General features: G+C 34.9%; 3 protein-coding genes and 2 long non-coding RNA genes across 6 annotated transcripts; 1 reads left to right on the forward strand and 4 right to left on the reverse strand.

The window, feature by feature from the left end:
- Positions 1-4022: 4022 nt before the first annotated feature.
- LOC140817769 (WD-40 repeat-containing protein MSI4-like) lies at positions 4023-11922 on the reverse strand. Of its 2 annotated transcripts, XR_012114885.1 has the most exons (16): positions 11639-11922; positions 11052-11115; positions 8961-9047; positions 8811-8873; positions 8466-8531; positions 8294-8368; positions 7685-7760; positions 7407-7593; positions 6992-7073; positions 6244-6317; positions 6032-6143; positions 5844-5918; positions 5520-5596; positions 4674-4773; positions 4317-4583; positions 4023-4097 (listed from the first exon to the last, which is right to left on the reverse strand). XR_012114885.1 is itself a non-coding variant. In XM_073177553.1 (15 exons), exons 1-15 carry the CDS (start codon positions 11884-11886, stop codon positions 4485-4487), a joined length of 1485 nt encoding a protein of 494 aa, XP_073033654.1. In that variant the 5' UTR covers positions 11887-11922; the 3' UTR covers positions 4023-4484. The 2 variants fall into 2 exon arrangements, 1 of the variants encoding a protein (XP_073033654.1); XM_073177553.1 differs by having other exon boundaries at positions 4023-4583.
- A 1488-nt stretch (positions 11923-13410) lies between these two features.
- On the reverse strand, positions 13411-18959 carry LOC140817770 (uncharacterized). The gene is made up of 4 exons (XM_073177554.1): positions 18903-18959; positions 18691-18797; positions 13726-13804; positions 13411-13637 (listed from the first exon to the last, which is right to left on the reverse strand). Exons 1-4 carry the CDS (start codon positions 18903-18905, stop codon positions 13590-13592), a joined length of 237 nt encoding a protein of 78 aa, XP_073033655.1. The 5' UTR covers positions 18906-18959; the 3' UTR covers positions 13411-13589.
- Positions 13824-18604, forward strand: LOC140817772 (uncharacterized). The gene is made up of 2 exons (XR_012114888.1): positions 13824-15150; positions 18247-18604. It is a non-coding gene; the product is annotated as an uncharacterized lncRNA (long non-coding RNA).
- Positions 14781-18247, reverse strand: LOC140817771 (uncharacterized). The gene is made up of 2 exons (XR_012114887.1): positions 16052-18247; positions 14781-15955 (listed from the first exon to the last, which is right to left on the reverse strand). It is a non-coding gene; the product is annotated as an uncharacterized lncRNA (long non-coding RNA).
- A 377-nt stretch (positions 18960-19336) lies between the features above and the next one.
- Positions 19337-26242, reverse strand: LOC140817682 (uncharacterized). The gene is made up of 16 exons (XM_073177396.1): positions 25499-26242; positions 24543-24632; positions 24219-24458; positions 23992-24138; positions 23815-23904; positions 23624-23713; positions 23051-23170; positions 22792-22959; positions 22651-22710; positions 22462-22569; positions 22249-22356; positions 21719-22090; positions 21301-21597; positions 20758-21147; positions 20435-20678; positions 19337-20203 (listed from the first exon to the last, which is right to left on the reverse strand). The coding sequence occupies exons 1-16, from the start codon at positions 25581-25583 to the stop codon at positions 19540-19542; spliced, it is 3273 nt and encodes a 1090-aa protein (XP_073033497.1). The 5' UTR covers positions 25584-26242; the 3' UTR covers positions 19337-19539.
- Between the last annotated feature and the right edge of the window lie 499 nt (positions 26243-26741).

Here is a 26741-nt window from a genome sequence, read left to right on the forward strand (position 1 = left end):
ACCTGAAATCAGGAACCTGGACTCAAGTTGATAAACACTACAAGTAGTTTAAGTTTACGTTTTATTTAAGTTGTAAAACACTTTCGCATTATTTTATCGTTTTAAGTTATTATGTTGTAAATATAATATTATTTCTTTAGAATTTACGATATAAATTGGCTTTCGTTATATTGTATTACGAGGTTTGTTGTTTTCAATTGTGTGATTGTTAAATAACGTCTGTGTCGACTAACCATAGTCTCAGGACGTGACAATATAGTCTTTGATACGATGAAAAATTGACAAATCAATATTTGATACATACTAACCAATGTGACGCCATTATCAAAATGTTATGTAACTTACATTTATATTTATTTATCGTTAAAAATATTCAAGCTATATATACTGTTGTAACTAAATCCTATCTTTTATGTAGCAACTAATAATCTTTCTCATATACATGAGCAAGTAGGGCACTTTTTTACCCTTATGGGCAAGTAGGACAGTTCCTTTTACACAAGGGATATAAGTTTTCAATCAATAATCCATGAATTTCTTTTACACGTAATATTTTTTATTATTATTGTAGGAACAAAGTTTACCGTTTTTACCAAAAACTATAACTGATAGTAATGTTGCAACTCAAATCTTATAAACTTCGTAATAGATCAAGTGTCGTTATTCTCTATTCACATGGACAATGATTACACCTCAATCATATATCTCCCAATAATTGCACTATTTACAATCAATGAGAATCGAACTTATAACCTTGCCTCTGATATCGATTGTAGGATTGAGTGTATGTCGTTTTAACAAAAGATATAATTGTTGATAATAGTACAACTCAAATCTTTTAAACTATATAACATAACAGATGTCATAATTCGATCGCTCTATCCGATAGTTACAGTTATTGTAACTCAATAATTATTATTATTTAATAGAATATCTTGGTGGGCATTAATGGTGAATATAATTGGGGACAGGGGATGAGCTGGATGAAATCTTGGTAAATTCGAGGACCCCATATCTTGTTATTAAATTGGGAATCAGATTCACTTGTGCTTGCTTCCAAAATGTCCTTAACTAAGAGACACCAAGCATAGTAGAGACTAGAGGTGTTTTTGCATGCATTCTCTATCTTAGGTTTTATTATTGATAGGTCTTCTTCTACACGTATGAGCCAAAAACTACTTGGTGTCATGGATTTCTTTAGAAACCATCTTAAAATTCTCAATTATTTCTTTGATACCAAATGTTGTCGACGATATCGACCAAATCTTTCGCTCTCTTGTTGCCTACAATATTTACATTATCTTCTATTTCATTTTCGAAAAATAAGCCTTGAAATTTTAAAAACAAATTAAGTTTCATCGCTCCGAAGGCGACCATATTATTATATCATGTTTTAAAATTCGGCATGTTCAAAAAATATATATGTAGTGTAAATTGATATAAATTTAATGGAAAGTTTGGTCTACAATCGACCTTAGGGTTCCCCATATCTTCCACCTGCTGAAAAAATAACCAATTTTGTTTCATTTTAATTATTTGGATTAGATCTCTTAGGAGACGTTCTCACGAATCTTTATCTGTGAGACGGGTCAATCCTATCGATATTCACAATAAAAAGTAATAATCTTAGAATAAAAAGTAATATTTTTTCATGGATGACTCAAATAAAAGATCAGTCTCACAAAACGATCCGTGAGATCGTCTCACACAAGTTTTTGTCTATAGATATAGTGCATCGCCACATTTCAAGAAAGATATGAAATACACGTAGTTGATCCATCTTTATTAAATAAATATATATATACAAAGTCAACATATTTTAGGTCTAAAGATTTCAAGTTCTATAAGAGGATCGAGTGAGAAAATGATCCATATAATTTATAGATTTTTGGTTTTGATTTTATACATTTTAAAATTCTAACGATTTTATTCGTTTTTCAATTGAAAATACTGATGTAGAACTGCAAACATAAACGATATCTAACAGTAAATCAACAACGTTGAAAAAAAATATAAAATAAAAATGATATTTGTCAACAAAAAAGGTCAAATCGACCTAGCAAGCGAAGATCAAATCTAATCAAGAGTTGTGTTTGGGATTTGACAAAGGCGACATATGTGGGTGACATCGAGTAGTCTAAATCAACAGAGCTGTTCTTCGAGACTCTATTATTGAAATTCTTGCTACATAAAACAAGCTGCCCCACTTACTTCTTGTAGAAATAAATTCATTTGATATGTCGGAATTTATTTGAGTTTTTGGGAATATTTCACCTTACTTCATGGGATACTGAACCCATGAGGAGATCAAAGGTCCAGTTTTAACCACACATATGCGGGGTCCACCAATTTCTTTAAAATCAACGGCCCAGATCCTGTGAGGACACTGCCCCACAGGTAGCATCGACACTACCGAGTTTTAGATAGATCATAATTATATCTTATATATGCTGAATGAGATGAATTTGAAATCAAGTACAATGATTTCATTTAAAATTCGTTATCAAGTATATTTACCTAAATAACCAAATGGATCTGCTTATGAATTTGAAATCGATAGCAGCCTTATAAATAATTTTTGCTAATCATCATCTATTATTAGTCTCTTTTTAAGGAAATGAAAATTGCCCTCTAATAGGATAATCTGAATCATTGCCCTCTCAAGCTTGTTTTTGACCGAGTTCAAGCCGAGTGACTACTCAAGTTCTAATCAAGTCGAGCTCGGATATACATAAGTGTACAACATAAAACTTTTTATTTAAAGCAGTGTTTAAAAAATCCGCTTAAGCTTGAAGCTCGACAAAAACGTCATGCTTCGGAGAAAAGCGGAAAAAAGCGGTTAAACTGTAGTTTGATCGAATTAAGCGTAATTAAGGCGTTTAATTAAGTGTGTTTAAGTACAATTAATCACATATATTTATTTTTAAATTTTTTTATTTTGAAGCTATGTATTTTTGTTTTAAAATAATTAATTAGTTTTAAAACTTAGATGTTTATTTTTTAATTTTAATTATAATTAAGCATGTCTTGTAATAATTTGACAAATATTTAGAATTTTTTAATATGGTTTAGTTGCAAAAACAAGTAAAGATTGTAATTTTGAGATTTTTATGCTTTTATAAATATGTGAATTAATGCATCAGACTTAAATTTATCATATTTATGTATTATTTTATCTATTTATTGGTTTGAAATAGTTACAATTACACTAAAAATAAAAAGTTTTTTCATGCTTAAGGCTGTGCTAATCTCGCTTAAGCTTGAAAAGCTTGGAGCTTGACATCCGCACTTCGGGACGCTTCACGCTTTTTAGAACCTTGATTTAAAGTGCTAACATCCTTAACACAATATTTGGTACATATTTTCCTGATAGTTTTAGCGATTATTTTTTTATTAAGATTGGTTCCACGATTAATTATTCTATTTTATTTGTTATTCTTAAAATCAAATGATTTATCAATTCTTAAAGCACCTCGTAAATTACTAGTTTTAGTGATTATTTTATATTAAGATTTGATTTTAGCTTTCGACCTTTTGAAGAAATTACGTAGTGTGAGGTTCGGTGTGATGCAATTTGGGCCAAAAATAACGATTTGTGAAAGATGGGGCAAGTATATAGTCTGTGGACCATTGTTTCCAAAATTGATGGGCTGGCCCAAATTTTTTCGAGCCGAAAGCGTAAAATGAAAAGAGGAAATTGAACATGTAACATTTTTTTACATTTTAATAACTATTTATTTACGAAAATATTATTTTTCTATGTTAAAAATATGACTACCATTTTTAAAATTTAATGATTATTTATTTATGAAAATATCACTTTTTTATATTAACACTTTTATATTATTTTCTCACTTTCCTTTTTTGGTTGGTTTTTATTACAAAAAACTGCACCATACGACATACTCCCAAACACTAATATCAATTAGCTTTTTAATACACTATATTAATGATTTTTTTAACTGCTGGTTATTTTCTTTGAATTTCATATTTGAACCAATCATAAAATTCACCATTCCAAATGTAAATCTAAAGGGTATGAAAATAAATAAATTTGAAACAACCATACAAAAATAGAAAGATTATTGCCAATTACACTCATTCAAGCCTCTGCCATAGTTCTTCAAATTTCAAAAAACGATGCCATTTCAAAACCAAAAACCATACATTTCATAGGAAACAAGCAAACAGCAGCTCACTCGACATCTTCAAACAGTAACTTTTCATGAATAAAAATCATGTTGCGATTACCGTCCATCAGGAATCTGGCAGCTCCCAAATTTTTTTAGCCAAGTTGGTTCGGTTAAAACGAATACGAAATCTAAAGTTCGAGTTACATCCTATTCCAAGCATTTCGCAAAGTAGGAAGACAGAATTTTGAACATTAAGACTAGAAAATCTGCAGCTAGAACCAACATCATCCATCCGAATTCATCTAACAAATTTAACAAAGAGACTACAGTACCCTTGAATGCTGGGCTTTGTCAAGTCTTGGCGCACTCAATGACATGGTCCTTGAACTGTTGAAGCTCTTCCAGAACTTCGTCCTTGGGCCGGTATAATAAATCTATCATTCGCCACAGCTATGCCAAACCAACATAAAACCATCAAACACGAAACCAACCGCAGGTCAGTGAAAAACTTGCGCATCGGAAAAGAAATTGAAATATCACCTGCAAGGTACCACCTCCACCAGAGAATTCCCCATCATCCGATACACTAACAATTGTCCATGGATCATTGGCGTTCCAGTGGAAGTCAACAACCTTGTCCCTGGAACAACGATAACAGTTTTTAGAGGAAATCCATCATTGAAACAAAATTACATTCTCTCTATGACATAAATTGTACGATATCAAAGAGCCCGCTTACTATAACACTACAATTATTAGATTATCGGTTATGCATACGACATTTTAGGGGAAAATATAGCCAAAAAACAGAATGCAGACATTGTTTTCAAGTGTCTAGCTTCTGTTAAATAGGACAAGTTTGATTTTTCAACAACCTGCTTTTCACAGAAAGGCATCTGCATATAGCCATGGTATTTCTTCTATCAATTTTATTCTCCCACCACAATCACATTCTTCCTCAATTACTAGGACGTGTCACCTTAAATCGAAAAGTTTACTGATCGTCTTCTAACACATAAATTTAGTTCCTCAAACAATGTTTATGCTATTACACAGCTAGATACTACCAAAGATAGACCAAACAAAGTCATCTGAGAGGAACATTTTAAAAGCGCTTCTAAATAATTTGAAAATAAGATCCGGCAAGATTGTAAACAATACTTCTCATCCATTGTAGCAAAGCATAAAATAATTATTATTGAGAAAAAGGTTGCCAAATACTTCACATATTGTTGCAACGCATTAACTGAAGAATTTGGGGGAAAGGGGTCATGGAACTAATTTACATTATAATACAGGAAATAAATGTACATCTACCATATAAATATAACCGCCAAATGATTGACAGGTTCAATTTTCATTTTCTAAGAAGAGAAAGAGTCTAACCTGTGTCCAGCATGTTGGAAAAACAGCCCTGATGGAGTATTAGGAGATTTGGACGCAGCTTCTTCCTGGTTACCAACCTGCAGATTAATAAAAAATATAAAAAGAGCACGTAAAGATCCATCTGTGAGCAGATTTGTAGGGTCCAGGATGCAGGGCAGGTAGGAAGTTGATCTAATAATGGTGCTTTACTGCTTTCCGACCAATAAGATATTTACATCAACGTTGTTCACATATAAAAATTATTTTTCTAAAGAAAGTGCCCAAAATCTTTGAATAGAAGTTTTAAACCACAGTGAATTTAACTAAGAGCATGAGCTTCATCACCTTCTCATAGTCCCAAATGTTCAACAATCCATCGTCCGCTGAACTCCCAAAGACTGAGCGCTTGTCAGGTGACCACTAAAATTTGAATTATGCATCAGGGATTCAGGATTAAAAATATATCGATAAACCATGTATTAGTTATGCATCATAGAAAAGTTATTTACAATATGAAAATACAAATGAAATACCTGGACACAAAGAACAGCAGCAGTGTGACCTTCAAATTTATGGACAGGCGATCCAACTCCATCAGAGGTTAAACTACGGCGATCAAACATGCAAACTGTGTGATCCGCGGACCTGAAATAATGAGAAAGTAGAATAACATTCTTTTAATGAATCAAGTTGCTAATGTCTGGTAATATTGACATTCACAATCATGGGATAGACAAACACATACCCAGTTAATATATAATTTTCATCCTGAGAATTCCAATCTACACAATGAAGATCAGCATTATGTGCCTTTTCAACCTAATAATTCAAGAAATATTCCAGTTGAGTGAAATACTAAAACAAACTACAATAGAAATTACTATCAAAGGAACACAATTCAAAGGACAAAAAATTAGAGAGAAGAAAAACATGCATCATGACAAAGTGAATTTTCAAACCTTGAACTTCTCTAACCGGTATTTTTCAACCAACATAAAGTTTTCATATTTCACACTAAGATCAACATAAGACAACACCAAAGAGCTCTGCCTTCTAGCAAAGTTCAAATAACCGTGTATGAATAATTAAAAACAAATAAAAAATAATTGAAGTTGACTGATGAGACATGGACAAACGATGACATTACAAAAAAAAAATAAGATATTAAAATAAGTTCTACTGGATGTACGATCAAACCAAATATAAAATCTGGGAAGCAACTATGCTTATGAAAATATAAACATCTAAATGAGGTGGTCTATGGTAATTAAGGAAACGTGAATTAGTTCATTTCTTATGCTCAAGGAATCCAGACCATTCGAGATTGGCGAAGTTCAAATTAAGAAAAACATGTCATTAAGATTACACCAAATAACCTATTTCCAAACCCTGAAAACATCCTGATGTTGCATGCTCGAACAATCTTTAAGTCTAATATCCAAAAGGAAGTAAAGCAAGTCCTATTAACAAATGAAAAAAAAGATCTGCCAAACCTTAACAACCGGACTGTTGCCAATCCTCGCGTCCCACAGTATCAAGCAGGAATCATCTCCGACACTACAAAACTGCTGCGAACTTAACAATGCAACAAATATGTCAGCCACACAACGACATAACCAGAAGCTATATCAGGATATTCAGAAAAAAGAGAAGTACGAAGACAAAACTTTTCATGGTGGAAAGCAATGGCAAATAAAATGAGTTAAATAGAAAGAAAATCGCCAAGTTATAAGAGAAAAAATTTACTTTGAAGTTTAAGATTTTGCAGCTGTTTAACTCAACCCAATCATATTCGTAAGATTGAAGTTACATCACCCATCCAATTCAGGAGATCGATAAATAAAGTAAACCTAGAAAAAAGTTGTTGTATTCAACATTATCAACAATCCAATCACAAGAGTAAGCTACCTTGATGGGCAAAATTGAACGTCCTCAACTGTATCAGTGTGCCCCTGAAAAATTCCACGTGGACCAACGGGAGAATTATCAGCAGCTTTCACAATTGAACTGGTGGATTCAGCAGACTGGGTTAAATCTGTGGCCAGAGATGAAACATGATCCTGAATACTCCACAGTACCACAGTTTTATCCTTCCCTGTTGGAAACCTCATCATTATAAAACTTTACTAAAAAACCTAGAAAAAGCTCAGATGAGAGACATAGATTAAAAAAAGTCAAGTTCAAACCTCCAGAAAGTACGAAAGGTTCAGCTGGGCACATTGCAAGAGCAAATTCTGCATTATCTTGGTGTCCAGACAACACCTAGTGAAACAAACAGTTCATGTTTGGTGCTCCCAATCTCAAAAAATGAGCAATAAAAGTCAACTCCGATAACTAAACTGTATAGTCTTGTGCCTACCAATTTTCAAGAGGCTTAAATGGCAAAGGAATAAAAGTCCAATCTATGAGTCACTAGGAATTATATAGATGTAAGAGACTAAGAGGCTCATCTATTTTGGGAATTACCGAAAAATTACAGGTAACTTTTTGCCATAGAGTAGAGGATTATATATTGAGAATATAACTATATCTGACTCAGTACCACTAGTATGTCCCAAAAAAAAATCTCAAAAAGAAATTTTGTTGTGAGTAATTTAATTTCCACCGACAAATTTTCTGACACTTCAAATTTGTAAGTTAACATTAGAAGAAATATACAGTCACAGAGTTTGAAGTTTTCCACAACTTAAGCAAGAATACAGCACATGGTGTTCTACTGAAAAGCATTAGGTGCACAACGCAGAGAGAGAGAGAGTAAATAGATTAAAATAAAATTCAAGAAACAAAAAATGCACCAAATCCGGACGAGATTCAGCAGCTCCAAGGACAGCATGTCGATTAGGTTGGGATTCAACATCCCAAATAAGAACCTGATAAGAAACAAAGAACCAACAATTTTTAAATGTTCAAACAAAATATAAAGCATGTTCAAATAAATTAAAACATAAACCTTGAACAAACACTTACTTCAGGACAATCAGTGTGTGTTGCTACTATATTTTTATTCTGAGGCAGTTCTCTGATTCTGTTCACCTGATAAATAACCATTTATGTGAACTGGTTGTCAAAGGTTGATGATGAATACAATGACAAAAACTTCTATAGTGACCATAAAAACAATACATGCGATAAAATAATTAAAATTTTCAGAGGTTTCATGGAATATCATCTTCAAGTGTCAAGGAAGATGATATGGACTTCTCATGAAGTGAATTTAAGAATCAGGATTGATCATTATCTCAAAACAATGAATATAAATAAATAAGCATGTCATGCAGGCACATAGTTTTAGGGGATTCAGATAGTTGATACCTCTCCTGGATGTAAGATAGTTTTGTACTTCTTGACGTACGGCGAACGCGCATCTTCATTGAACTAGTAATTCAGAATAAAATAAACCAAATCAACATGAAACCTTATGCTAAAAACATTACAACATAAAACAGTAAATGAAGTACATACATTAGCAATGTGATTTTCTGAAGCAACTCGGGGCTTGACAACTTCACAATTTGCTATAATCAAAGTGTTTGGTTGTGTGTGATCGGTCTGATCAAGGCATAAACAAGGTAGAAGCAATTAGCTCGATGATGTCAAATAAAGGAACGCAAAGCAAAAGCTGTAAATTTAAAATAGTCACATTCATTCAGCTACAAAAAAGATCCAGAAAATTCCATTGGAAAGGAAAATCAATGTGCCAGTAATTTTTCATTTATTTAGACAACAAAAAAACAAATGAAACCATCAAGCACCAAAAGTGGAACTTTAAGAATGAGGATGCAGCACCGGCTAGGAAATAAAAAACATAAAATATCAATTTTTTTAGCTCCAAATGCCCATGAAGCATTGAAACTCGGTTGCTTCGATGCTACATGTGGAGGCACTGGTTTGGATGGACAAGATTCACACACATATGTGATTTTAAAAAATTTAGTGGGCTCCATGTATGTGTGGCTAAATTTGGGCTCTTGATTCTATCATGGAGGTAACGCCCCTATATGTAGGCAGAAGGATGGAATCAAACTTGAAACTCTATGGATTATGCATCCACGGTTAAATAAAATTAATGGTAATCCATATTTATAATTTTTGACATATATTCTTGTTCAATAGATTGTAAAGTATCTATTGAACTCCATACAATATAATTTTCCTCATATATCTAAACTTTAGAATATTGAGGATTATTAAGCCTCATTGAGATTAAGAATAATACCCCCACAGATTAACGACTATATATATAGTTATTATATAAGTCAAACATTTTCTTAATAATCTTATTTTTAAATTCCATAGCAGACAGGGATGTACATGAACCAAAACTCTCGTGAGCTATTCGAGCTCAACTCAGTAAAAAGCTCCTTTAAGATCATTCAATAATCTTATCAAGTTGAGCTCAAAATTAAGAATATTTGACTCGAGAGCTCGTGAACATTCTCGTTTATAAACTCGCGATCCTGTTCGCGAGCTCGAGTTCGGCTTGTTTATGTGTGTTGCGAGCTTGAGCTCGGCTCGTTTATAGTTCACAAACATGTTTGTTTATATGTTTCGTTTATGATTTTTTAGGTTTTAAGTTTGTTGTTTTGATTATTTATGAATGAATTTAAAAAAATTGTCTTAGTTTAGCATTTATTCATACAGATACATTTAGTGTATGTTCGAGCTCAATTATATATTTAACGAGCTCGAATCAAGTTTGAACTCGAGCTCTATGTAGGCTTAAAGAGCCCGCTTAAAGAGCTCGAAAACGAACCAAACTCGAGTAAGGCTCGTTTAACATGATATATGAACTATTATCAAACCAAGCTCGAGCTATTCGCAAGCTTAGTAATTTCAAAACAAATCAAGCTTGAACCTCATAATAAAATCTCGAATCGATCTCGAGCCTAGATAAATCTTTAACGAGCCGAACTCGAGCCTCATACCGTTCGGCGCGGTTTGATTCATTTATATCCCTAATAGTAGTCCACGCGTTTAGGAAAAAAGATTGTACAATTATAATATAGCCAGTATTCATCGGAGGAAAAATAGCCAAAAATATATTACAGGAATAAAATGTCAATTCAATGGTAGAGCAATGCATGAAATTTAGTTACCCATGACTAATAATGATTAAATTTTAAAGTCAAAACAGAAATGAAAGAACATGACATCTGTCTTGGAAAATCTTGTAGAACCACACTAAAAGCAGGCCAAATATTTCCCCCCAAACAACTCCAAACTGAACCATATGCAATTTTTGCAAATATGTCCACCACATATACAAGTGACCGCCAACATAATTATAAGATATAAACCAATCATATGGTTAGAACTCAGTTGTAATGGTTGACAGTCGTATATAATTTCAGTTCAGACATTCACAGGGTAGAAGGGATCCTTGTTTCTTCCAAAATATTTAGTCTGGGAAACAACCATTTGTCAACTGCACAATCGATAGCAATTTCACGCGATATAAATCGCAGGCATTAGTACTACAAAATTGTCGTGGAACTAATTTTTTTTTTCAAAAAAAGGAAAAAAAGCATTCATGGACAAGATGAGAATGCTTACTTGTTCAGATAGATAAAGACGCTGTTTGGTCTTGTAGTTTCCTTGCTCAAGAACTGGGCCCCAACTGTGACCATTAAAAAACATCATAGTAAACCATCATTACATTGTTTTAACGTGTAATTGTTAATCATAAATTGAAAAACAACAAGCACAAACTGAACAATACAGCCTACGGACATTACAGATATTCCAGCCAACAAAAAAAAAGTCCAAAGTTTCAACTTGGGCCCGCATTTCTATCAGATGTAGAGAAATCAAGTTACTGCTTATTGGAGGCAAGAGAATGTGGGAATCACCATACCGCAACCAAATATGAATTCAACATCGCTAGTTGCAAAAAATAAAGTTCCCGAAACCCAATCACATGGTATGAGCACATATAATCCTTTTGTCCATAGCAAATTCAAAACCATTTCACCAGTTTAACCCCAAGCAACACTAATCATCCACGCATACACTTTTCCACATAAAATCACATCATGAAGTATTCCAAACAACACATACACTCGCTTTTCAATAAACATTTGACTGCAAACGAAGACCTCACAAAACCCTAACCAAAAGAATAAAACTCCAGAAAGCTATACCGGCAAGAGAGAGACGGCCAAACTAGGTTATGATGCGCGAGCCAGTCGTACAGCACCGGCACCAGCAGCTTCCAGTGCGCGTAGCTCTCTTCGGCGGCGGCATTTCTCTTTTCACCACCCGAGCCTCTCATTCTGGGCTGCGCCGCCCCTCCCCCACCGCCTGAGTCTTTCTCCTTGTCTCCTTTGGATTTGGTGGAACCCTTGGGCCTCCCACGCTTCTTCGGCTCAGTAGTCGGCGTAGCCTCCATTTTTCCCTCCCTCTCGCTTTGGTGTTATTTCCAGAGTTAGTGAGAATTTAAAAAAGGAGCACGGTGAAAATGGTACGGAGGTGACGTCATCAAGGCTCTGTTTGGCGCATTCCTTCATTAAAGAAATTGGGACTAAAAACTTTGACTAAAAAACTTTTTTTAAAATTAATTATTTTTTAGCAAACTTTTACCCAATTACAAAAAATTAACATTTAATCGTATGATTATTTTTAGAATTTGGGGTGCTTGGATTGATTAATTTGATACCGTAAATTTCAAATTCATTTTGTTTGGATGGAGAAAATTGAAATGGATTTTAATTCTTTTCCAAAAAAATATATATTATTTCAATAATAATTGCGATGAATTTCAAATATATCAACGACGGAGTGTCATTTGAAATCTATTATTTAAAATCCTTCCAAAAAATTTTAAAAAAAATCTTTAAATAAAATAGATAAGAATTTGTCTGGTTTCTTTTTGGGAAACATATTGTTAATATAGAGAACAAATTATATACTTAAGACAAAAATTTAGGTGAGACGGTCTCACCGATCGTTTTTTGTGAGACGGGTCTCTTATTTGGATCATCCATGAAAAAGTATTATTTTTATCTAATAGTATTACTTTTTATTGTGAATATCGGTAGGTTTGACTTGTCTCACAGATAAAGATTCATGAGACCGTCTCACAAGAGACCTACTCTATAATTAATTATTTATGTTTTGAGAAACGAGAATAAAGATATAATTGTTTTGATTTCACGTAGGAAAATTTGTTTCTCCAAATTAAAAGCAAACCGTAGCATAAAATTTTACAATCATTAAATATTTTTTTTTAGAAAAAATATCAGTTTACTAAAATTATGTGATGAATATTTGAAATTTGTGAAATGCACTTCGATTGGACATAAAATTTTATAATCATTAAGTTTTTTTAAAAAAATATCAGTTAACGAATGATTTAAGCTTTCTTACAAGAACTCTCCGGTATTCTGACAAGAACTTAGATATTCGATTTGATTAATTCAGAAATTCGATTTTAATTTTAAAAAATATCGCTCAATTTCAATTTTTGATTTAAAAGACAAGTTAATTAATTTAATCTATATAATAAATTTTTTATATAAACTAAATAATATTATTAATATATTTTTGTTGTAGACAGTAGACTTCAATATTTTATATTCTAGTTGACTTCATTTAACCTTTTTTTTCCCGAAACATCGGTTAATTATATCACTTAACCGATTTTAAATATTTTCGGTTTATTCAGTTTTCGGTTTTATAAAAAAAAATATGTTCAATTCGATTTTAGAAAACTCGTTTAAGTCCGTACTGAACTGACCGAACACCCACCCATATCCGCATAGCATTTGAAATTGCTTAATAAGTAATGAAATATTTGACATGCATCATGAACAACTAAAAACTACGAGTTTAAATGTATTTTAAAAAATATCAAATGCTTAATTCAAATTATTATTTTTGAATATAATTAAAAAAAAATTTAAAGGAACTACGGTTGTGCTGCAACTTGAAGCAATCTATTGAATTGTATAGAACGTGCTGTCAGTAACAGAGAATGGATATTTTAATTTCTTCTAGTATCAAAATGGGAGGAAATGTGAATTAATCATAAATATTGGCATCAACATTCACCAACATATGGTTTTTTTTTCGAGCAAATTCGACGTTCTGAAATCAAACATAGACTCCACTAGAGAGTAGCAAGAACAAAGATCCGAACCCCTGCCCAAGGATGGTAAACTCGATATCACCAGCGAACGGAAAAGTTAAAAATATAACGGTGAGAATAAGATGAGTCTTATAGACGTACCAAGAAGACAGATGCGACAGCACCGGCAGTGAGTTCTTTTGCAAGACTACGGTTCTTCCTCGAGGATGTGGCCTCGTAGCTGCACGTAAATGCCAAATAAGACGATTGCTAAGACGAGGTGATCATATAGCTTTGCCATATTTATTAAAGGCACATTGATATCCTGGAGCCTAGGTGCATGCCAGACATGCGTCTTATATAAACTACTCCACTAAAGTGTTGTATTCTAAAATCTGAAATCATGATATTAATTATTTTAGATAGCATGTAACGTTCATCAGTTTCAGTGCAAATATGATGGCCTCCTACGTCACATTTCACCTTAAATTAACTATATGTTCATCATATAAACTACGAAATCGTGGCCTTCAGCCTATGGCAAGCCAAGAAACATGCACTAGAACAATAGGGTTATGCCAAGGACAAAGGAGCACATAATCAAAAGACATTACTTCACTAATGAAATAGCTTTATACACTAGAAAATAATTGATGATTGAGATTGCTCCTAGATACCGCCTGCCTACAGATAATGTTTCATTTTTTCAAGTGACAGATTTCTTCCCAAAGTAATAAAAAAAATAAAAAGGCGATTTCACAACCTAACAACCACTAATTTTGAAGGTGTGAAAAATAAATCCATCACTTCTTCAGGCCTGTTTTAATATCCGCTATATCCAGCTCAATTCAAGGTAGAATACCATCAAATCTTGGGACATTTTATGAAGGACTGGAAGGCCACATTCATTACCAAAGGTTGGAGGACTCTGCTATATGTTTCGATTCTAATGTATTACTGTGTTGGCCTGGGATGAGATCGACATTTATGCCAATGACAACGTAAAAATTGAAACTTGTTCACTTAGAAAAGTTCCTAAACTCAATAATATCATAACTCTCCGCTAATATTCATCATGGTTTACTTAAATTTAAGCCGAAAGTTTCTACCCATTTAATATATAACAGATAAAAACTATCAAGTGACAACAACCATCACAAAGCTTAATGAATACAGTCGATGCTTAACATAAAATTGTAGTTTATTAAAATTAAAAAAAAAAAAAAAAGAACGAATCCAGATGCTGTATAACGCCCAAGCTATGGATCTTAAAGAAAGAGATACTGCGTGAAGAAAGAATGAACAATGAAACCATCAAACAGAATGAATTCTGGTGGTGCATAACACACAAGGTATGAATGTAAAAGAAAGATAAATTGCATGCAGAAACTATCATGCACCAAAACCATCAACCCCATTAGATCCATAATACTGTCGAGATCATCCACAAGATTAGGCATAATTCCACATAGATACACATGAAGGGTAGACTGTGTCATTATAGCTTCAAAATCATGTAAAATTTTAACAAAATGTAGATTTTGTCACTGCTAACGCGCAAATTTCTCATCAGCCACTGCCAAGGTTGTAAATGGCGGGAGGCGGTGGCGGGGCGGTCTACCGCCTCGGCCGCCCAGGCGGTTGAATTTTTTTAAGTAATTTTTTTTTATAGATAATCATGCCATATAATCACAAATATTCATCGTTTTTTATGTAAAATGTGCAATTAAATAATGTTTGAGCACAAAATATAATATCAAAGTTTCAATCAATTATCCATCATTAGAACAAGTAGTAGACTAAACATAACTAATCTTCCAAATCATCTACATATGCACAATCTACTACATCCATGATCCTCTCATCATCGGACTCAAAATCAACATCTTCTTCATTCTCCTCCTCCGATTTATCTAAATCTTCGTCAAGTTCTCTAATGGGGATGTTCCTTGCACTCCTCCTTGGATATAGCACTTCATCCGCTCTCGAGGCCTCCGCTATCATTCTCCAAGTAAGTCCTGAACCCGGCTCGACCTCGTCTTCATCACCATCATCAACAAGCCAACCTTGAGCTTCACTAGCTTGAGAGGATAAAAACAGATCTCCACCCATTTCTCTTTTACTCTTCTTTCATAAGATTGGCATTGAATTTGACATATACAAGATCATTCAATCTTGATGTCTCAAGCCTATTCCTCTTCTTAGTATGTATCTAAAAATTTAAAACCATTGTTAATAATAATAAAAAATGATAGATAACATAATTTATGAATTAGTTCTCAATATTTACCCCTTCATTCACACCCTGATGAACTACTTGTCAAAGAGAGAAATCTCATTGCCATTTTTTGTAAGTTTGGAGTGTCACCACCATAATTGGACCACCATCCAACTTAAAAAAGCAAAGAGGAAAAAAATAAATAAAACAAAGATGGGTAAAAAAAATACATGTACTGACATGAATAAAAATAAAGGAAAAAAGATTAACCCGGGTCAAAGTCATGTTACACATCCACCTTCTCATATGCCGCGACCGTCAATTTTTCTTCCAAAGTTTCCAGATTTACTCTTATACTTCAGCAATTCATCATTAGCAATGTTAGATTGCATGTCCTCGTCAGTGGCAAAAATTATCTCCAACACAATTCAAAAACTCATTCATGACACTGGTGTCATTTGATATGCTTGAATCTTTGAAGTAAAAAAACGGATTCAACAAGTAAGCGGCATAAAGCAAAGGACTATCAAGTCTACCCTTAGACTTCTCAATTCTCATCAATAATCTTCAAAATAGGGATGGCATTTTCCTCTTTTTGAAAGACTTTTTAATATCTTCTTTGGCTTGTTTAAGAGCACCAAATAACCATTGAGGGCTTCTTATCACCGTCAACAAGACGTAAAACTTCACGAAAGGGGTGAAAACATTCAAACCCAAAGAAACACCATTCCAAAAAGATATACTTGTTACTGTCGCTTCCGCCGCTTTCTCCTTCACACTACTACTTAACTTTGTTTTGCTCCATTCATCAGATGTAAACATGAGTCTCAATTGATCTTTCTTGTCTTTGAGAGTTTCCAAAGTCAAAAATGAAGTAGCAAATCTAGTCACCCCGGGCCTCACAATATCACTCTTCTTGGTATATTTCCTCATAATAGCCAAATTTCTATTATGTGCATAGATGAATATAGTCAAGGCCTTTGCTTTCTCAAGTATTCCGCTAAACTTGAGTAGTTTTCCAATTGCTTCAAGCATGAGGTTGATTGTATGAGTCGCACAAGAGGTCCAAAAAATTTACCTTCAATAAATCTGCCGCCCCCATATTGTTTGTGGCATTGTCCGTCACTACTTGAACAACATGTTGCATGTCAATCTCAATGATATATTTTTCAACAAACTCAAATATATAAACCCCGGTGTGTGTCTCCATGGATTCTTCAATAGAACCAAGAAATGAAGTGCCTATCTTGCAATTAACACATATATTCATAATGCTTCTTCTCTTGCGATCGGTCCATGCGTAAGTCATTATGGAACATCCATTTTTCATCCACTCTTCATGTTTTTAGAGAAAATTTGATCCTCTCAACTTCTTGCTTCAAAAGTGGCTCTCTTAAAAGATATTGACTTGGAGGTTTGTAGCCCGAGCCGAATTGGCCACTCGCCTCTACAAGTTGTCTAAAACTTTGATTGTTAATTGAATGAAAAGGAATCCCCGTTTCTTAAATCCATCTAGCAACATACTCATGCACATCATTTGTAAACTTTAACTTCAAGGCATCATTTATGTTGCCTTTGTTGGATCGATTGCGGATGTCCACTTATCAATAGACCTAAGATTTGTTGGCTTTTTTCTGAATTATCTCCCATCACTTCACAATCACCATCCTCTTCATCAACACATATGTTTACCTCCGCTCTTTCTTCTTTTGGTTCTTCCACCTTTTGACGCTTTTTATCATTGCTATGTTCAAGATAGGCTCACTCTTTTTTTGTCCTCATCGGATGCTTTAGGACATGCTTCAACTTGTCCTACAATACCCGTAATATGATGCTTCATCCTATAAACTCCTCCTTTAATAAACCTCTTACACAACTTGCATGTGATCCAATCTTTTTTCTCTTTATCATACAACACCCCATATTTTCAAACAATATCATTAGACTTTGGCTTAAATTCCAACTCCGGTTGTTTATCTTTTTCCGTCATTAATCTTCAACAATAAATCAATAATAAAATAATAAATTAATTTTTATAAAAAAAATTGATTTTTGAAATCACAAAATCTGAAATATTATAAAAAAAATATATGATAACTAATAAATATGCAATGCCTAACTTAAATATTCTGTCGGCGGCGGCGGCGGGTGGCAGATTTTGTGTGGTGGTTGAGGCTTTAGAGTTGAGAGTGAAAACCAAAAATAAAATAAATAAAGTGAGGCGTGTTAGAGTTTTGATATTTAAAATTGGTTGACTTTGACCAGGTTTTTAAAATTGTTGACTAGATTTTTAAAATTGTTGACTACAACTTAAAAATCTTGATTGTCTGCCTAGCTCGCCTGCTCGCCGCCTCGAGTCACCTTGAGCCGCCTCCCCAACCCCGTATTGTTTGGGCCGCCTAAAACACCCGCCTCATGCATAGGCGGTGCGATCGAGGATCGCCATTTAGAACATTGCTATTAAGGTGGAATTCTACTATTATCATCAATTATGGAAATTTAACAAGCTCCACAGTCCACACCAAACAGCCCAAAATAAACACTAAATTAATTTTTTTAGAAAAACACAAATGGTGGAGAATCCAGGTATCTCTACAAAGCCATTAAAAAAACACTTGTACATCATAAACTAAATAATGCAACTTTTTCTACAAAATCGTACAAGGTGTAGACAAATAAATTTGTGGCTGCGATCCCATGCAGACAACAGCTATATAAATTATATGCATCAAGCACATGGATCCCAGACAAAATAAACAGAAAATGCCACCGAAAACAAGCTGTGCTAAAATTCAGATCCAAACCCCGCAACTAATTTTTTTTTTGAAAAAAAACAAACATTCTGTAAAAATCCAAACTCAACCCACCAAATTACAACAGAATACAAAATCAAGTGAATAAATCCTTACATGAAGAAAGAGGCGGTAACAACGAGGCCAATGGCGAGCATAAAAACGGAGAGCGTTGGGTACCAAGCGTCCGGGACTGGGCTTGAGATCGGTTTCGCAGATTGAGCCTTTTTTGCGAAAATCAAATCCAAATTAGCTTCACAATATTCCGAAAAAACATAAAATCAATTAAAAAAAACAGTGGAGATCAATGCTGATGAGTTCAAGATTACCATTTCTTGTTTCGAGGGTTTAAAGCTGCAGTACTATTACTAATATTATATTATATGGAAAAGAAATATGTTGACTTTAGAGAGAGTCCTGAAGTCGCTTCTTAATAACGAAAAACGCACTTCTCAATAGCAACACGTTTTATAAGCATCAATAATTATTTCAGTTGGATACAAAAATAACTCAAACTAATTTCAGTTTTCTTTGTTTTAATTTGATGGATAACTTGAATAAAATCAGATATTTTAATTCGGGATAAAATCATAAAATTATTAGTTTGATGCTAAGCAAGTGTGTGTAGCACACATATCGAGATTATTGAATTTGAACAGAACTCGAATATATTCGAGTTTAATTTGAACATAAATTATTTTATTCGATAGTTTGTGAGTAATTCATGAGTTTTAATATTTTTTTAATATAATACAATTAAATATATTATATATATTAAATAAATTTATTTCGAGCATTTATTTTTTTAGTAGCTCACGAACATTCTCGAGTACTTCGAGTTGAATTAAAATTCGAGTCTTGATTCAAAATGAATTCGAGCAAAAAGGGGATCAAAATTTAACTAATTACTTGCACCAAACATTCAGAAATCAGTAGCTATAAACATCAGAATGATTCAATGAAACACTAATGAGATCCCGGCCACAGTCGATGGAACATCCTATGCTCGCTCACGCTCCCCCCTGATAGTTGCCTCATCGTCCTCCAAACATGACTAGCTCTGCTTGTTCTCAAAGGTCCGGAGCTTGAATTCCACCTAAAAGATTCTGAATCATCTCTCCCGGGTTTTGTAGAACTCAAAAGCTCCGACATGGAAAGATCCTTGTCGGCATCGAGTCTATATTCATAATCAGAAACCGGGGACTGATCGAGTAAAAGATGGGGCAATCTATCCGAGTTAGTACTTTTCCTAGCTTCAATATCTATGGACAAGTCTTCTTCTTTCGTCTCCTCGCACTCGTTGTACACCAGTTTTAAGGCTTGAACAACTTCTCCCATAAAGGGTCTGTGTGATACCTCTGGTTGGACACACATTGAAGCAATAGCAGCAACTTTCGCTATGCTGTCGAATGGAAAATCGGGCCCCAAGGATGGGTCGATGATCGACTCTAAACCTTCTCGACTAGTTAGGAGCGGGCGGGACCAAGAAACTAGATTTTCTTGACCGGGTGGCTGAGACAAGTCTATGGGTTTTTTCCCCGTGAGGAGCTCTAGAAGGACTACGCCGTAACTGTAAACGTCACTTTTCACAAGAAGATGCCCTGTCATTGCGTACTCAGGAGCTACATACCTGGTATGATGCATAAATAGCGGTTAAAACTCAAAATATTGATACGAAAACAAAAAAAAAATGCAAAAAGAATAAAAAATGATGCTACAATTTCTCCCCAACAGGACGATGCGTGCACGCAAGGACATTATGTTTTTCCATAAAAATGAGTGCTAAGGAGGTGGGTTCATCTTTTCTATTTAAGGATCACATCAGTTTTTTTCAACAAGAGATATTAGAAACGAGTTATACCCGAAGGTTCCCATGACACGGGTCGAAATATGTCTGTTTTCCTCTTCCAATGCAGTACGAGCTAAACCAAAATCAGATACTTTTGGCGTATAATCATCTTCCAGTAAGATGTTGCTGGCCTTGAAATCCCTGTGTATGACTCGGGGGCTTGAATCTTCGTGCAGATATGCTAAAGCTCGAGCAGCTCCAAGGGCAATTCTAAGCCGGGCACTCCAGTCAAGTGGAGCACTTTCCTTGTCAATGCCTGAAAACAAGTATGGGAATAAAATATTGAACATCTAATGGAAAGAAATATAAATTGACGAGATATCAAAAGTTCATACCATGTAAATGAGATTCCACACTGCCATTTGGTATTAATTCATACATTAAACATCTAGTACGATCCTCAACACATATACCAATAAGCTTGACCAAGTTCCTATGATGAAGCCGGCTGAGCATCTCAACTTCCGCTAAGAATTCACGACCGCCCTGCTGATCGTATCTCTTGAGCATCTTCATCGCAACTTTGGTCCCATCTTCAAGCATGCCACTGTAAACAATTCCAAAGCCACCTTCGCCAAGTATTCTCTTTTCGTTGAAGTGATCAGTTGCTCTCTCTATATCACTTAAACTAAATGTTTTCGCAGTGGCAGTATAAGCTGCAATACTTGAACTCAAAGACAAAGAAGGAGAACTGGGGCCACTTCCGATCATAGATACTGCCCTGCCTACATCATATGCATTATATATTCTCCTCAGCTAATTTTTTTAAATATTTTTTTAGAAGTTCATAGAAAAATTTCAGATGGAATTAGTGTCACTATGATGCTTACAACCACTGATGAATGTATGCCAGAGGAAGGGAAAAAAACATACTCTACCTGATGATTTTGCGAGGGAACGGATGGTAGTTGGTGGAGTTGGATTAGATAGGTAGCCAAGCTTTCTGTGTTTGAACATGAAAACCCATGCAATAACACAAAATAAGACAAAACTTATGAAGGCAGATACAATAATTGATGCCAGAATGCCTCTTTTTGGTCCATCGTTATGCTGATTTCTCCTTACGTCCACCCCAAAGGGATGCACTGTTCTTGCATTATTGTCATGACCAGGGTATGGGTTACTTCCTACAATCCCAATGGTTGACGGAGGCAAAGGCGGAGAAGGGGGAAGACCTAAGATTTGTGAGGTGGCAACTCAAATGGTAAGGTCAAACCACAAACACAACCCATTCAAGAAAACTAGGTCCACATCTTTTCAAAAAAAAAAAAAAAAAATCTAGGCCCACGTCATTACCTGGATATCGCACATATAGTACATCATAATCACCAAACAGTGACATACTTATAACCACTTGCTTGTGCCAAAATCTTTGAAATGTTAAATATGCTGTTGTGTCATCAAATTTTGCTCCGAGAGGTATCAAATCAATAAGAACGATGGTCTTTTGTGGATTAACTGCATTTGCATTTGCTCCCATGATGCGAACTTGGCTTAGCTTCATGTATACTCCAGTAGCAATTTCTTTTGCGAGTTCTGAAACTAAAGGAAAGAAGGTGTACAGAGCTACAGTAAGGCTGAGCCCCACTTGTATTGGCAGCACACAGATGCAGGGAGAGTCAGGAGGACCATATGTTAATGGCTCGGTGCACGTCAGAGGAGCACAAGCTGTTAAATCAAATAAATGATTGAGTTCGTTGACAGATAATAACTAAAGCACCAGAGAAAATTGAGTATCTTTCGCAGATAATCTTTTTGAAAAAGGATTCACAAAAAAGTTATTTTTTTTCTTCCTAAGAAAAATGAAGTTTGGTGAAAAAACTTACCTATATGAGGAGGTGGAGGTGGCAGTTCTTGCAACGGGGACGGTGGCGGCATGTTTGGACCTTTTGTTGTTGACCCAGAGGGGGGCATTATAGGAGAAATGAACGGAACTTCAACACGATGACAACACTCGTTCAATCACTCATAGTAAAGTGAAAACAAAACACAAAGGCAGCTTTTCAACCACGTGGAAGGGCAAAAACAGACACAATTACCTTTGGCAGGCTCGGGTGGAGATTTTGGAGGTAAAGAAAATATAGGAGGAGGATGATTCCCTAAGGAAGGAATTGGGGCAAGAATCGGAGATGCATATTGAGAAGAGCCTGTCATTTGACATTATTAGACTTACAAGCACAACAACATTAACGTCATGGTAAGCTGTGGTCAGACAGAGTATGAACAACCTGCAGTTGTGGGTGGTGGAGCATAATGCCAGAAATCTGCCATTGGACCTGAGCTTGGAGCTGAATGGAGAAACAATATGCATCAGAAATAAAGTATGAAGGTAATATCATCAGAAAAAACTTTTGGGAGTATGAACAAACATTGTGTGCTTGAAGTAGGAGGGATTATATGGAACAATGGAGCAGGAGCATTGTTATAAGCCCTTGAATGATGCGACTTTTTCATTGGATAAGGCCCTGGAGCCAACTCGGAATATGGATGAGGAGGAGCACTAATAGAATGTCGACGCAGTTTACTTGTCGAAGGAGCTGAACCAGAAGAGGTGCACATAACTTACACTTAAGAGTCCATTTACTATATGTCCAGATTATCATTAGAAAATAGAAATTTTTTGCGAACCTTCCGATGGGGAATGGCTTATAGGTGCATAATGGATGGCCGGATTATTTCCGGGTGATGCAATTGGTATAGCACCTGTTACACTTGGAGGAGTAGCTGATATAGGAGAGGCACTTTGTTCTGCCAGAAAGGACAGCAAAACAGTTGAACTAATAATATCCTCAATAGAGATGTTAGTAATATCATAGACTGGAAAGCATTTTTTTCAAGAAATATAACTCTACCAACTGTGACTAAAAATTGTTTCTGATTCAAAACAGAATTCATAAATACTGATAAAAGTGAACTTTTTGTTCTTTATCCATGGAAGTGCATATTTGCAAGATACTCGAGCGATATCAAATTTAAACTTCCATGAATTGTTGCTTACTCCACAAGTTTTATGACTCGTTCCAGCATGGAATTGACCCAAAGAAGAGACTCAAGGTTTTTTTAGTGAAAAATGATCAAGGCAACATTCAGCCATTTAGCTCAACTTAGCTATATAGTAGCAAATTGATGAACAATGCAGCTGAACTGGAAGAGTCAATAGCAACTGTGCTGATAAACTCAAAAAAAATACACAAGTGTCACCTGGTGGACTGGACGGTGGTTCTTCAGGTAATATTGGATCAGTAGATGGGGAATTTCCAGGAGAAGGTGGAGGTGAAGACATGTCTGGCACTACGTGATCAACTCGTCAGACAATCATCTTCAAGAATGATTTGGTTGAGATTTACTCAAAGGGTTTTTTCAACAATAATGTAAGAGGACAAAACTCATACCAGGCGGAAGGGAAGGTGGTTCTTCAGGTAAAAAGGAGTGTGAGGGTGGCGGACTGCCTAAGATACTCGTTGGAGCTGATGCATTTGATACTGCATTTCAAAATACCCAATATTAAGTGAATTTAACTGCAGGGTAAAGAATGATGAGATCAGAACAAATCCTCAGCTTTGAACAACCTGGAGCTATTGGTGAGTGGGGAGCGTTATTTTCAGGAGCTATTGGTGAGTGGGGAGCATTATTTTCGGGTGCTATAGCTGGACGAGAATTTGGCGGCGGAGATCTTGGTTCCAACGGCAAACTAATAGAAGGTGGCATACTCGGTACTGCATAATGAAAATCTAAATCATATCGAACCAATACAAATTGACAAGATTTTATAATATTACTAGTTATAACTAGTTACCTGGATTATCAGACATAGAGGGAGAGGGAGGGTGTTCTGCGTGCGGAGGATTCTCTGGAGGAGGTACTGGTGGCATGGCTGGGACAGCATGCTGAATAGATGCGGTGGGAGGAACAAGAATAGTAGGAGGTGGTGTTGAAGGAGAACTTGGGCTTGGGGAAAAGTCAAGACCTTTTGTTGATTGAGGTACCGGTCCAGAGCTGCGAGGAGGAATTATGAGTGGAGGTTGGAAACCTGTCCCTGAAATGGTGATTCATCTGCAGGTTAATTTAATATCGAACGACGTATTGAAAATGATAGTACATTTATGAATACGAATGCTACCATAGGATGGAGGATCTGCAACAGGTGCTATGCTGATTAGGATATTTTCGTCATACAAAAGGCCAGGCGTTCGTTCCCCAATTTGTAAACCTTCAGAAAATAAGGAAAGATGCAAAATTATGAATATGCAAAACAGAAGCAATATAAACTAAAAATAACTAGCACAAGGAATTTTGCATTAGAATTTATAAAATGAGCAGATATCATACATTGCATGGCCAATAATCCAGAATTCTATTTTCTCGAGAATGGAGTCGCAACCAAATTTTTATGCACTCCGGGAGATGGAACAAATGAATTGTGTATAGATACAAGCCAGGTCTTTGAAATTTAATATGCACATATCTACTAACGGGTGGATAGATTTGGAGAATACGCATTGAACTTCGATAAGCCTATGGCCGATGTAGCTTAGCAGAATCTTTCAACTGTCGAAAGGGCCAAGCTTACAAAATTAGAAGAATGGCCACTAAAAATTTGAAGGCATTTGTTGCTACATCAAGAGATTTGAGGCAATTCAATGGTCTGCATCCTTCACAATTCACCGACAAAATCTTTAAGCGGTGGTAGACTGAAATTCCAATTCGGTGCAACGAATCTATCTACATAAATTACAGAACTGGTCTTGGCAAACAAACTTGAGAACATGGAAAAGTTCAGGAATGAACAATGGGTGAAGATTTTGAGCAATGTGTGAAATTCATAATTCACAAATCATATTTGATATCCAGTTTCCACCCTTACTTCTAAAGAATTTTAAAAAATAAATACCAAAAACAACTAATTCCTCTAAATCATGAAATGCATTAATAGTTTGATGTTGCCAAAACCAAATCAAAGTAGCGGCAAGCCTCCAAACTAGAACAATCGAATAATTTGTTCCAAACACTGAGGAAAACAAAAGCTTCTCGGATCTTTGGATAAAATATCAAGCAAGAACAAATTGAAAGAATTACCAGCAAGTGCGTGAATCACCATAAAACAAGAAAAGGCACAGGCTTTCAGCACCAATCCAAGAACTTGAAGCATCACCACCCCCATCTCACTCAAAAATCCAAACAAGAGAAAGGGAAACCCCTCCACTCAATCTCAATGAAAATCCATTCATCAAGAAGCTACATAACACCAAAATAAGGGAAGCCCAGAAAACTGATCTTCCTCACAAAGAACAATTCATCTTCAGAAATTAGTGCAAGAAAGATAGATGTCTTCAAGCAAAAACAAAAGTGGTTAGATTAAAGATGGAGACCCACTGGCAGAAAGAGTGAGAGGTAAGCAAGACACGAAATAAGGAGGGTCGGTTCCTAGCAAAACGCAATCCAAACACTCGATGATGCCATGAAAATAAACCCCAAAAAAAAAAAACAATCTTTTCTAGTTCTTGATTAAATGGGTATTACAGAAATTGGAACCAGATAATAACAAGATTTGGCAGCTGTGAATAAAAGATTCAAAATTTTCCGGGCAGAACAATCAAACAAGTGAGAAACAACCGTTTCCACTGACATATGTGCACTTAAAGAATAGTGCGTACAAAAAGCTACCAATATTTAAACCTTTCTGGCAAAGAAAAAAAAAATGAACAGTCTTATTGCTAACGAGTGTTGGTAGCTGGTAAAACAGCGACAGCCATGTTTGTTTTTGTTCAAGATTTTATGAATTTCTCCCTCCTCACTCACATGCACACATGAGAGACACAGATGGAATATCTGAGAGTGATTCTGTCAAATTTATTTATTATATTTTCAGTTTATGGATGAAAAAATAGTGTATATTATTTATTCTGTTCTTGACTAGAAAGAGAGGAGATTTTCTTTGATATTGATTGCAATTAATAGCCAATTAATGAGATAGTTGCATGAAAAGAAAGAAAGAGATGTCATAATTAGAGCCTCATTGAAATATTTCACAAACTTTTTTTTGTTAAACCCAATTATTTGATGGTTCTTATATAAAAACTTCAATATATATATAAACACGACTGCACAATGAACTTTTTTAATAAAAAAAATGACGCGAAAATATCATAATCACGATTGATATTATTATATAAATTTATTCAGTCACACATTATTATGCTTTTAAAATGGATAAGATTGGTCAATTGATATGTATCATGGACAAATTCAATTAACAACTCAATTTTAGCGCAGAATTTAGATTCAAAAAAAGCATAATTATGTAATAAATATAAAATTT

Source organism: Primulina eburnea, chromosome 17 (assembly GCF_022965805.1).
Source record: "Primulina eburnea isolate SZY01 chromosome 17, ASM2296580v1, whole genome shotgun sequence".
NCBI lineage: Eukaryota > Viridiplantae > Streptophyta > Magnoliopsida > Lamiales > Gesneriaceae > Primulina > Primulina eburnea.